At 44.1% G+C, this 12,913-nt stretch overlaps 1 protein-coding gene across 1 annotated transcript; it reads left to right on the forward strand.

The window, feature by feature from the left end:
- The first annotated feature begins 3,463 nt into the window (after positions 1 to 3,463).
- LOC134221669 (uncharacterized) lies at positions 3,464 to 7,624 on the forward strand. Its single transcript, XM_062700857.1, has one exon. It carries the CDS (start codon positions 3,464 to 3,466, stop codon positions 7,622 to 7,624), a length of 4,161 nt encoding a protein of 1,386 aa, XP_062556841.1.
- Positions 7,625 to 12,913: the final 5,289 nt, after the last annotated feature.

Below are 12,913 nucleotides of genomic sequence, written 5' to 3' on the forward strand. Positions count from 1 at the left end.
GGTCGATTGGCCATCTAATGATTTTTCGAATTGACCAGTAGATTAGTGAACGATAGAAATTGGACGAGTATTATGTTTGTTAGTCTGGACTACCAGCTAACCAGACTGATCAAAAGAACGGTGGATGGTGTGCAAAACTGTGTGAAGATCTCGGGCGAACACTTCAGCTTGTTCACACCGCGCCGTGTTCTGATTACTGGGAGGTGATGGCCTTTCGCTGTTGTTGTTTAACATAGCGCTAGAAGGTCCCGAGTAGGAGGGACGGCCACCATAACAGAAATAGGTATGAACAAGCCTTGCATAAGAGGTGAAATACCATAAAATTATACCAAAAATGTATGTATATGCTAAATACTTTAGACATAACATGCTTAGGTATATCAATACAAAACCAATTATTATTTTGTGATGCGTTTAGTATTAGAATACCTTAGCATGTTATGCCTAAAGTATTTTGCATATTGATTCTTGTTATTATTTCTTCGTAGTTTTCCTCTTTGCAAGGCTAGTTTATAACAGAGTATGAGATCAATAACAGAATGAAGATATTATTGAGTTAATTTCTTTTTCTCGAGATGTCTTGCAGAGAGCCGGGTGTGGAACGATCCTGCTAATTTGGTTGTTTCGTGGATGCAATGGTGATAGAACTTTACACTCGCTTTAAACGTGAAGCAGAAAAAGTTGGACAGGTGGCGAATGCATCGAAGACAAAGTGCATGTTTGTGGGCGGAACCGAGTGCCTGGAGGAACTTCCGCAGCAATTCCTGGAGGAACTTCCTGAAGAATTCCTGGAGGAACTTCCGAAGGAATTCTTCGAGGAACTTCTGAAGGAATTTCTTGAGGAACTTCCAAAGGAATTCCTGGAATTCCTTTCCGGAGGAATTCCTGGAGAAATTTCAGGACGAATTCCTGGAGGACTTTCCGGAGGAATTCCTGGAGGAATTTCCGGAGGAATTCCTGGAGGAATTTCTGAAGGAATTTCAGGAGGAATTCCTGGAGGAATTTCCGGAGGAATTTCTGGAAGAATTTCCGGAGAAATTCCTGGAGGAATTTCCGGAGGAATTCCTGGAGGAACTTCCGGAGGAATTCCTGGAGGAATTTCCGGAGAAATTCCTGGAGGAATTTCCGGAGAAATTCCTGGAGGAATTTCCGGAGAAATTCCTGGAGGAATTTCCGGAGAAATTCCTGGAGGAATTTCCGGAGAAATTCCTGGAGGAATTTCCGGAGAAATTCCTGGAGGAATTTCCGGAGGAATTCCTGGAGGAATTTCCGGAGGAATTTCCGGAGGAATTCCTGGAGGAATTTCCGGAGGAATTCCTGGAGGAATTTCCGGAGGAATTCCTGGAGGAATTTCCGGAGGAATTCCTGGAGGAATTTCCGGAGGAAATTCTGAAGGAATTTCCGGAGGAATTTCTGGAGGAATTTCCGGAGGAATTCCTGGAGGAATTTCCGGAGGAATTCCTGGAGGAATTTCCGGAGGAATTCCTGGAGGAGTTTCCGGAGGAATTCCTGGAGGAATTTCCGGAGGAATTCCTGGAGGAATTTCCGGAGGAATTCCTGGAGGAATTTCCGGAGGAATTCCTGGAGGAATTTCCGGAGGAATTCCTGGAGGAATTTCCGGAGGAATTCCTGGAGAAATTTCCGGAGGAATTCCTGGAGAAATTTCCGGAGGAATTCCTGGAGGAATTTCCAGAGGAACTCCTGGAGGAATTTCCGGAGGAATTCCTGGAGGAACTTCCGGGGGAATTCCTGGAGGAACTTCCGGAGGTATTCCTGGAGGAACTTCCGGAGGTATTCCTGGAGGAACTTCCGGAGGAATTCCTGGAGGAACTTCCGGAGGAATTCAGAATGCTACACTATTTCCAACACAAACAACAGCACATCAAATAATTAGATTGATCGTTATGCATCGATGCCTCGTTGCATGCCCCGCTTGACGCAAGCTGCTTTTTTGCCAATTTGAATACGACCGGAAATCGTCCAACAGACACCACTCACCTCCTTCCGAATATGAAAAGTAATACTACAAATGCGAACTAATAAACTCTTATCCGATAAATGTCTCTATCCACCACGAAGCTCGAACCAAGATCGCCACAACCAAGACCTAAAAGCAGTGTGCAATCGCAGAGAAAGGTCAGTTGTCGGTTTTACTTCAATTGGTAAGCAGTGAGCAGTACTGAAGTATACCGCAGTATACAGTGCAGTGAGAATAACACCGACGATTAGTGCGGATGGTGTCCTGCCTGTGGTAATTATCACGGCTGGAACAGAAAACAAGTGGAAAATTATAAAGAAATATCTTCCCCCATAGAGTGTGCGCTAATCGGATTAGTGATGAAAGAAGTAACACTGCCAGGAAGGATGGATCGGCGGAAGTGAATATAAATCTTTGAGATCGGTAAGATTTCACAAATCAATTGTTATCTGAAACCTACTTCCAAAGTGCAGTGATGAGATGGAGATCTAATGGTGTTCTTCGATATGTGCTACAGGCCATTTCTTTAAACCAGCAACATTCGAGGTGATGCTTCCTTCTTGCGGGCTGGTGATGTCAAGGTGGGTGGACGATATGGGCGTGCTAAGCAGCGGGGTGGCCAGCATTGTGCTGGTATACTATGACCCCATCTGTCCAGACAGCATGTGTCGTTCTGCGGACGCCGAGGGATACACACACACACGATCATCACTCCCACAGAACAGTAGGTTAAGTAGGGTAGAACAAGATGTTAGTACACTTTTAATTCACTCCATTTTATAATTTGTATGGCTGAAATTTCCTTCTTGGATTGGGATGGCTCGATAACCCTAATGGGTGGTTCTCCATGACATCGAATTATTTTGTTGCCACAGGTCAAGTTAGGGATCGAGGACCAAGATCTGTGTGCCTCGTTCTACTTGTTGTGTTTTGTCTCCGTGTCTCATGCGCCCTCTTGGACCGTGGTCCGAGGGGCGGATAATAAGCTATCAAAGAAGTCCGCAGATTGTTCATGCATAAAATTAGCCCACGCCGACCCATGCCGCCGCCGATAACCAACTGAAAATGATCTGTCTCAGCTTAGCAAATAATCTATCACGAAATCATTACAAAACTCGTTAACTCTCTTTTCCCCTTTCAAATTATGTACTAAAAAGAAGAGTGCAATAAAATGGGGGGTCGGTTTCGGACCAATACTTGCCGGTCGGTTTCGGACTACCCCAACTTTTTTCGCAAAATGTCGCACCATTTATCAGTACCATCATACCACCTCATACGACCTAACATAAGTAGCGGTAAACATAGCTAAGATCATAAGCACTTATCGTCCGATTTTTCAATACATGTTCGGATGAACTAAATAAGTTCCACTAACTTCTTGTAGCAGCTGGTCTTTGCAGCAGCTACAAGAAGTTAGTGGAACTTATTTAGTTCATCCGAACAAACTCAAAAATCTTATATTGAGTTACGGATACCCTCACCACAATGAGCGAATCCAAGATGAACTTCACCACGACACCCTGCGAAGCTTGTGGAGAACTTTCAACGCAGGATGATGAGATGATCGGGTGTGACAGCTGCGAGCATTGGTTCCACTCGCGCTGCGTGAAAGTTACGGCGGCGGCAAAGAAGGACAAGAAATGGTTCTGTCCGGAAGCTGTCTGCCAAGCGGTTTCCCAAGCATATCAGAAGCAGAAGAAAAGTACCCGTTCAAGAAAGGCCCCAGAAGATTCGGATCGGGCAAGTGTGAAATCCAACGAGCCTCTATTACCAGCCTTGCCTTCGTCTGTGGAAGAAAGGATCCGAGCCATGGATGCAGAGAAGAAGCGCCTGGAAGAGGAAATGGACGCAGAGCGTGTGATACGCGAGAAGGAGTTGGAGATCAAGAATGCTTTGAAGGAACGAAGAATGGTCATGGAGCGCGAGCTGCGAGAAAAGGAGCTACAACAGGATCGAGAGCTTCGCGAGAAGGAGATTGAAGAGAAGAACCTTCACTTCCAAAGGGAGCTGCAGGAGAAGAAGGAACATCTAAGCCGCATTCTAATGATGGAGCAAGCCCATCAGGAACAGATGTCTTCTGTGGAACGGAAGTTGAAGGAAGCGGAAACAGACAATGGCCGAAAGAAGACGGAAGTGGATCCGCGAGAAGGTTTTTCTGGAGGAGTTGGCCTAAAGGTAACGCCATTACGTTATCCGGCCATTGGTAAGCTAACGGAAGCTAACCTGAAGCTGTATGCACAGAAAACCGAAGACGTCGAAGATAATAATTCCGAAAGTAGTGAAAGCGATGCGGAAAATGAAAGGGAAAGCAACGTGACAACCCTAAACGGGCTGGAGCAGCCGCGACAAGGACCGAGCAAGGCTCAATTGGCCGCTAGGAGCGGATTAACCAAAAAGCTTCCCAATTTCTCCGGGAAACCCGAAGAGTGGCCGCTCTTCTTCGGAGCTTATCAGGCGTCCAACGAAGCTTGCGGATATTCAGACGTGGAGAACTTGGTGAGACTTCAAGACTGCTTGAAGGGACCGGCGCTTGAATCGGTTCGTGGCCAACTTATCTTCCCAAAATCTGTTCCACGCATAATCGCAAAGCTACGTCAGTTTTACGGACGTCCGGAGCAGGTACTTCAGAACCACCTGGAAAAGGTTCGCAAACTGGAACCACCCAGGGCCGACAAACTGGCGAGTTTCATACCGTTCGGAAACGCCGTGGAACAGTTGTGCGAGCACTTGGAAGCAGCAGATCTCACTCTCCACTTGGTTAACCCGATCCTTATCCAAGATCTAGTTAACAAACTTCCGGACGGAGAAAAACGGCAATGGGTCCACTACAAGCGGAAGAAGAATGCAGCGACACTTCGAACGTTTACCGATTTTCTGTCGGGCATTGTGACTGATGCCTGCGAAGCGAACGTCAACATCGAGTATAGGTCGGACACGAAAGTGGTAGTAGGAGTAGGCGGAAGAAATAGACCGAAAGAAAAAGCGGCGGTGTGCAGTCATAGTGAGGTGATGTCTTCCTATGTAAACGAGACCTACAGGAAGCAGCAGAAGCCATGCAAGGTATGTCAGCGCTCGGACCATCGACTGCGGTTCTGTCAGGACTTCAAGGACTTATCCCATGCAGATCGGATGAAGGTCGTTGCCAGGTGGAAACTATGTCAGGTTTGTCTTAATGATCATGGGGGTCAGTGTCGCTTTAAGATTCGATGCAATGTAGGTGACTGTAGGGAACCTCATAATCCTTTAATTCACCCAGTTGAGGGCGTAGTGGGCATGAGCGCGCACATTAGGTCGGGTCAGTCAGTTATCTTCCGAATGGTTCCAGTAAAGGTGCATTCTGGGGGAAGGTCGATAACAGTCCTCGCATTCCTAGATGAAGGTGCCTCAGTAACCTTGATCGACAGCAAGCTTGCTGATCGTTTGGGGCTTGTAGGTGTTCAAGAGAAGCTCACTATTAAGTGGACAGCTGACGTTTCAAGGGTAGAGAAAAGTTCTCGGCGTATGAATGTTTGGATTTCGGCAGTGAGTCCGCCGGGTAATGCGAAGATGTTGCTCCAAACGGTTCACACAGTCGAGAAGCTGATGCTGCCTCATCAAGCGTTGAATGCTGAAGAGCTGGCGATGGAGTATAAACACATACGGGACTTGGAAGTCACATCGTACGACGGTCGTCCAGGAATCCTAATAGGAGCAAACAACATCCACTCCTTTGCTCCGATGGAGGCAAAGATTGGCACAAAAATCGAGCCGATTGCTGTCCGCTGCAAGCTTGGTTGGACCGTGTATGGGCCAAGACAAACCGATTCGGCGCTGAGAGGGAGCTATTTGGGATATCACCAGAACGTGTCAAACGAGGAAATCCACGAGCTACTGAAGAACCACTATGCATTAGAGGAATCGGTAGTAAGTGTGCAGCAGGAGTCGCTTGAGGACAAGCGGGCTCGGTCGATACTGGAGCGGACTACAAGACGACTTAGTGGTCGATTTGAGACGGGACTTCTCTGGAAGACGGATGAGATTCACTTCCCGGATAGTTATCCAATGGCCCTGAAGCGAGCGACACATTTGGAGAGAAGGTTGGAAAGGAAGCCGGAATTATACCAGAAGGTTCGGAATCAGATCCAGGACTATTTGGATAAAGGCTATGCACATCTGGCGACGGAGGAGGAGATAGCCAATACACAGAGCGACAAGGTTTGGTATCTTCCTCTGAACGTCGTTCTCAACCCGAAGAAACCCGGGAAGGTGCGACTAGTCTTTGACGCGGCAGCAACTGTTCAAGGAGTATCCCTAAATTCAATGTTGCTAAAGGGACCTGATCTACTTGTGCCACTAGTGTCGGTGATTATCGGTTTCCGGGAACGAAGGATTGCTTTCGGCGGAGACATCCGAGAGATGTATCACCAGTTGAAGATAGTTACGGATGACAAGCAAGCACAGCGCTTCCTCTTCAGAAACAGCAGCAGTGAGTCAGCGCAAATTTACGTGATGGACGTCGCCACGTTTGGTTCTACGTGCTCTCCAGCATCGGCGCAGTACGTAAAAAATCGGAACGCGGAGGAGTACGCAACTCAATTTCCGGAGGCGGCTGCAGCAATCATTCATCGACATTATGTCGATGATTACTTTGACAGCGTTGACACGGTCGAAGAAGCGCTAGAACGAGCGCAGCAAGTGAGCTTCGTTCACAAGCAAGCTGGTTTCGAGATTCGGCACTGGGTTTCGAACTCAGTGGAAGTACTTTCAGGCCTTGGAGAAGATAAACCCATGGAGCCGGTTCTATTCAACCAGGATAAGCAGTTGGGCAGCGAGCGCGTGCTTGGAATTACATGGGATCCAGAAATAGACGTGTTTGCGATCACAATAATGCACCGGGAGAGTGTCAGAGCGTATTTGTACGATAGTAAGCGGCCAACGAAGCGAATAGTTTTGAGTTGCGTGATGGGATTTTTTGATCCACTTGGTTTGCTATCGCCATTCACTGTTCACGGTAAAATAATAATTCAGCAATTGTGGCGAAGCGGTTGCGAATGGGATCAACAGATTGGCGACGAGGAGTGGTGCAAGTGGAAGCAGTGGACGGATCTCCTCCCGGAGGTAGAAGCCCTTCAAATACCACGGTGCTATCTTGGTGACACAATATCGTCGTCGGTGGAATCTCTCGAGTCGCACATCTTTACGGATGCGAGCGAGCACGCCTACGGATGTGTTGCTTACCTGAGAGCGATCGTGAATGGGCAGATCCATTGCAGTCTGGTTATGTCCCGAGCGAAGGTAGCGCCACTAGAGTTGATGGCCGCAGTGCTTGGGGCGAGGCTGAGTCAAACCATTCTAAGCTCACACTCTCTGCGGATCACTAAAACTGTGCTGTGGACCGACTCAAGAACCGTATTATCCTGGCTGCGTTCTGATTCATATAAGTATAAGCAGTTCGTAGCATTCAGAGTGGGTGAAATTTTGGAATTGACGCGGTTTATGGACTGGCGGTGGATCCCGTCGAAGCAAAATATTGCGGATGTCCTCACCAAGTGGAGTCAAGGTCCTCCACTACAAAACGACTCGGACCACAAATTCTTTACCAACCGGAGGAATTCTGGCCTTCTACAGGGCCGATTGATGCAACTGGAGAAGAGGCGCGAGGAATGATGCAGTTTCATGCTGTGGTGGATGCCGAATCGGTGTCTCGATGGGCAAAGCTGGTTAGGATCACTGCAACAGTGCTGCGTTTCATTGCCAACTGTCAGCGAAAGAAGAGTGGGTTACCAATCATGACATTGAAAGCCACACAGAATCAGCAGAGATTCCTCAAGGTAGGATATCGGAGCACGGTGACGATACTCCAGAAGGAGGAGCTCCAAAAGGCAGAAATCGTCTTGTGGAAGCAAGTGCAATTTGACAGTTTTCCAGATGAAATGAGCGTGTTGACCAAAAATATTCAACTGGAGCCTGGTCAATCTATGGAGAAGATTTCGAAGTCCAGTCAACTGTATAAGCTATCGCCGGTGCTGGATGCCGAAGGTGTGTTACGGGTTCGTGGCAGACTTGAGAAAAATGAGGGCATTCCTTTCGATAAGCGGTTTCCGATTATTTTGGCCAGGAAACACGAAATCACGAGAAAGCTGATCATGCACTATCATGAGAAGTACGGCCATGCAAATCGAGAAACGGTTTTCAACGAGTTGCGGCAGAAGTTTTGGATAACGAATAAGCATATGCGGTATTTCGAAAAATTTCGTTTCAGGTCGTTCGAAACGAAATTCCGCGGAATTTCGCGGAATTTGAGCATGGCGAAATCTGATTTCATGATTTCGTTTCGTTTCGTAAAATTACAAAAAATTCGCTAGAAAAAACTAGCATCTAACGAAATTTAACGGAATTCCGCGGAATTTCGAAACAAATTTAGACTTAATCATACTGTCTCTTACGGTCGTGTATTATCAAAAATTTTGGCTGCGCCGCTGAACAAAATCATAAAGCTGTTTTCAAAACTTAAGGTCACTCCTCACGGAATCCAAGTTTTAAAGTGCTTGCGTTTTCGGGGGCACACCACTCGATACGGAAGCTACGCACAGCTTATTCTTTCACGCATGCTGCGACCCAGCAAAGCTAAATCAACAAAAATGACAGTGGTGCACCGCCTCCGTATCTAGTGGTGTGCCCCCGAAAACGCGAGCACTTCGAAACTTGGATTCCGTGAGAAGTGTCCTTAATGTTATAAAAAAAATCTGAAGGGTTATGTACAAGACACGACCGCCCAACGTAAACTACGTAGAACAGTTTGGTGCATTGAGGAATGTAGTCATATTTTAAGATAATTCATTCGAATACTTATTTCACTGGTTTAGAACAAAATTACCATAACTTAAAATATAAAAAAATGTTGGATACCGTAGTCAGGGGTGACGTCCGAGCCCTCACCGACAGTCTTGAGGTCGGATAACAAAATCGTTCAAAAAGGTCACTTATAATTCAGTTTTATTGTTCTCAGATACATTAAATCTATTCTACAAGCATTCTATGTAGTTGAAACAATGACCCATTCTCACCCCCATTTGACCCGTTGTCTCACCGAAGACGGTACGATAACTTAAAATTTTAACTTTAAAACCCCAAGTGGTAATAATGCTTTTCGCAATTCCAACTCTTGCATTCGACTTAGAGTAAAATTAGTAGGGATTCAGTTTCATTCCAAATTTTCGACCACTATTCTAGTTTATTTGTAGTAATATATAGGTGGAAATAGTGGAGTATGATTATTAAATAATACTATTCTGAAATAAAAATACACGTTGAGCCAATCTTGTTGCAGTAACCATATTGTGAGAGAATTCGGGCATATATAAGTTACTGTGATCGATGTGCAATATGTTTGTTGCTGGGGGTGTATACTGGTGAGTGCGTGTACCACGATTTAGCGATTTTACGACAGATGCGAGACGATACGCATCGGCCCTGGACCTTGCAAAGAATCTCTGCTCTGGCTACGGACAAACAGGTGCCTCTGTCCAATGGTAGTCAGAGCATCGAGTCATCACTGGTGGAAGAATACGAGCCTTGGACCTTTGGCAGAATTTCCGCCTTCTGTTATTTGGAGTGACGAGGAATAGTTGGCAGAGAAGGGATAAGTAGTCGTATTGTTGAGTCCGACAAAGAAGCGCGAGTCGATAAAACCCGGTTGCGCCAACTAGAAATCAACAAATACTAGCCATGTACCGTTTTGACTCAAATTCCGAACTTTAGCTTTTAAATGCCCATTTTAACTTTATTCGTGTAATTCTCTCCACAGGAGTTTGAATTCGTTTGTTATCTTGATCCTCAGTGCGGAAAATCAATGACAGTTTTAGTTTTAGGGCGCTAAAACACCAGTGTTCGGAATATGAGTCATATTCGGGATTTGAGTCAGAACGGTACCAAAAACCAAGCACTTCTGTTGAGATGCGCCAGAGTAGTAAACGCTGCGGACGGGAATAGGGTATTTGTGCTTTTTTATTACAATCTAACTTCCACTATCTGGCAGTGGCATTATGGATAACATATTCGTGCAACCATATTATTAATATGATTGCAAGAATCTTAGATCCGGGAGCTAGAAAGTAATAGTTCTATTGTAACCTATAGCCCGTTTCAATAAAGTATGCGTTCCGAAGCTATAGCCGTATACAATAAGCCCCGCATGATTGTACCCACAGAGTATCTGAAGTGCATTCAAACTTCCTGAATTAAAATTGAATTCTTTTGATTTTGGCGCATATTTAATGTTAAAAATATAATTAACATTTTGCAGTTTATCATAAAATGGCTTACCATTTTCCTAAGTTATCTTTGAATCGAACATGTTTGTTCATCTGCATTGCGATTATCGCATTGACATTGCATTGCCGTTGCTAACAATCGATCATCCTTTCCTTGCACAAACATACGCTTCTATGTATATCGCCGACTGCGGTCACTGCTCTGGCCCTACTTTTTATGGCAAACTGGTGCGAAGCACCGCACAAAAAGAAGAGCCCAAAAACCAACTACACTGAACGACGGCCGAATGAGACTCACGTTGCGAACGGGAAAAAGAGGTGCTGCCAAAATGGTCCAATACCCTACTTTAACGTTGATAATCAAATGTTTCAATATAACTGGAAAATTGGTGGAGAGCTTCCGAGTCGATTGATATATAAATCTCAAAAATCCATCGAAAGATGAATGCGCTATTAACGTTCAAAATCTTACATGATTTCGTGACGGTCTCGGATTTGAAAATTTTCATTTGTCACCCTGTATCCGAGTCTTCCCCCTAGACGTAGTTTACGTCAAAAATCTGTTGACGCCTACTACATAATCCCATTCTGAGTCGACAAATACGTATTAAGTTTTCTTCTATAAAATGTCTTCGGTGTTTTATTAGAAATGTCCAACAGAAAACGAAAAATATATTTAACTATTCTATCCCATTTTTTTCAGAAGTGATCCGATTCAATATTTAAGACGTCAGGATCAGAGTGTGAATGTAATCAGATATGAATCAAATCAGTACAACTTTGTCAAAGAGGCAAAGTCGTGGCGTGGATTCCTGAGGCCCTTGTGAAGTATTTTTAGAGCACCTCTTTTTTATTAAAGAAGTCGTACACTAATTGCGTAAGCACTTTTGGGGGAGTGGGGTGTGCCATTTTCTTATGCTCCATATAAACAAATTATTTGTATGGAAAAATCTTACATGGGGGGACGGGGGTTGAAAAACCTAGAAAAAATGCTTACGTAATTAGTGTACGGCCCCAAAGGCCAACTTCTTCACATTTTTATGCCTCAAACCAAGTTTCAGCGCATGACTAAGCACTAAGCATATGCGGTAATTCGAAAAATTTCGTTTCAGGTGGTTCGAAACGAAATTCCGCGGAATTTCGCGGAATTTTAGCATGGCGAAATCTGATTTCTTGATTTCGTTTCGTTTCGTAAAATTACAAAAATTTCGCTACAAAAAACCAGCTTCTAACGAAATTTAACGGAATTCCGCGGAATTTCGAAACAAATTTAAACTTAAACCATATTTTATATTATCAAAAATTTTGGCTGCGCCGCTCAACAAAAGCGTAAAGTTGTTTTCAAAACTTTAGGTTATACAAATTTTTCTATTAACGCTTACTACCATTGGCGTAACTACAGTGGTTCCATGCTGGTGCAAAGCTGATTGAATAAATAATAGAAGCAACAGACAAGAAATTTTCGTTAGTTCCGCCAATGCTTACTACATAACCCCATTCTTAGTCGACAAAGTATTTCCATGATTCAAATTTAAATTTTGTGGTATTTTTTTTTACTATTTGCACAATATGAATGCGGAATCGATCGTGTTGCTGCTGGTCATGGGACGGCAGCTAGTCTGAGAGAACGCGAAGTGAAAAAAAATCTACCTCGCGTAGCAGAAATTTGTTTAACCAATGTTAACTAATGTCTGCATTATTCAGTGCGGAATCGATCGTGTTATAAAACATTATTAAAAGAAGCACATTGATCTTGCGTTGGATTGATTTGAAACAAAGTTTTCGTCTTCTTGTTTTCAAAATAACTTCGTATAACGGAACGTGTAGTTTTCCGGCTGTAGCAGTCTTGCAACGCAGCAAAAACAAGTTTACTTCTGCATCCGACGGTTTCGGTAATTTATTTTACCTTTTTCATGGATTGGAAGATTGTTTTTTTTTGTACATATAGCAAATTCCTTTCCCGTAGCGCTCACGGAGATGCAGAGCATTCCTCGGTCTCTTATAACAATGAGTCTTAAACTAATTTTCCTCTCCTAATCCTAAATTGACTATAAGCACGTGGCCAGCATCATTATTGGTCATGAATTGGAAACTCCGAAGCAAGTATACAATAAGAATAACTTTTTTGTATTCCAAGAATATTATTTAATTGGTGAGCTGTGCATATTTGCTTTTTCTCGTCCAATCGTGATTAGCAGGTATCAGCAGCCGAATTCCGGTCAAAAAATCTCTTGTAAGAAAAGAAATTCTTGAAGAGATTTTCAAAATTTTCTTATTTTGGAATTCCGACGAAAGTGTGGAAGAAATTTTTTGACAGATGAAAAAGAAAACGAGAATTTAAATTTCTTCCAATTTTTTGGGGGAGAAATTCGAGAAGAGATTTTTCGAGGATGAAATTTTACGGTATAATTGAGTCTTCTCTTCCCATAATATTGTCGGCGTAGCACCAACTTAGAATTCGGAAGTCCGGACTTCCGAACCGAACTTTCTTCCGAAGTTTTTTCTGTCAAACTGATGGATGCGTTGTTTAGCGCATCTTCAGGGGAATCCAGCGCACTACTTCCGAAGTTGGGAAAGTTGCCTGTATCTGGAGAAAAATCCAACTTCGGTATAAAAAGCGGTATAAATTTATTCCGGATACACAATAAGTGCCAAATAATGCGGAAAATGTTCTCGGTTCCCT

This window comes from Armigeres subalbatus, chromosome 3, assembly GCF_024139115.2.
Source record: "Armigeres subalbatus isolate Guangzhou_Male chromosome 3, GZ_Asu_2, whole genome shotgun sequence".
Lineage (NCBI taxonomy): Eukaryota > Metazoa > Arthropoda > Insecta > Diptera > Culicidae > Armigeres > Armigeres subalbatus.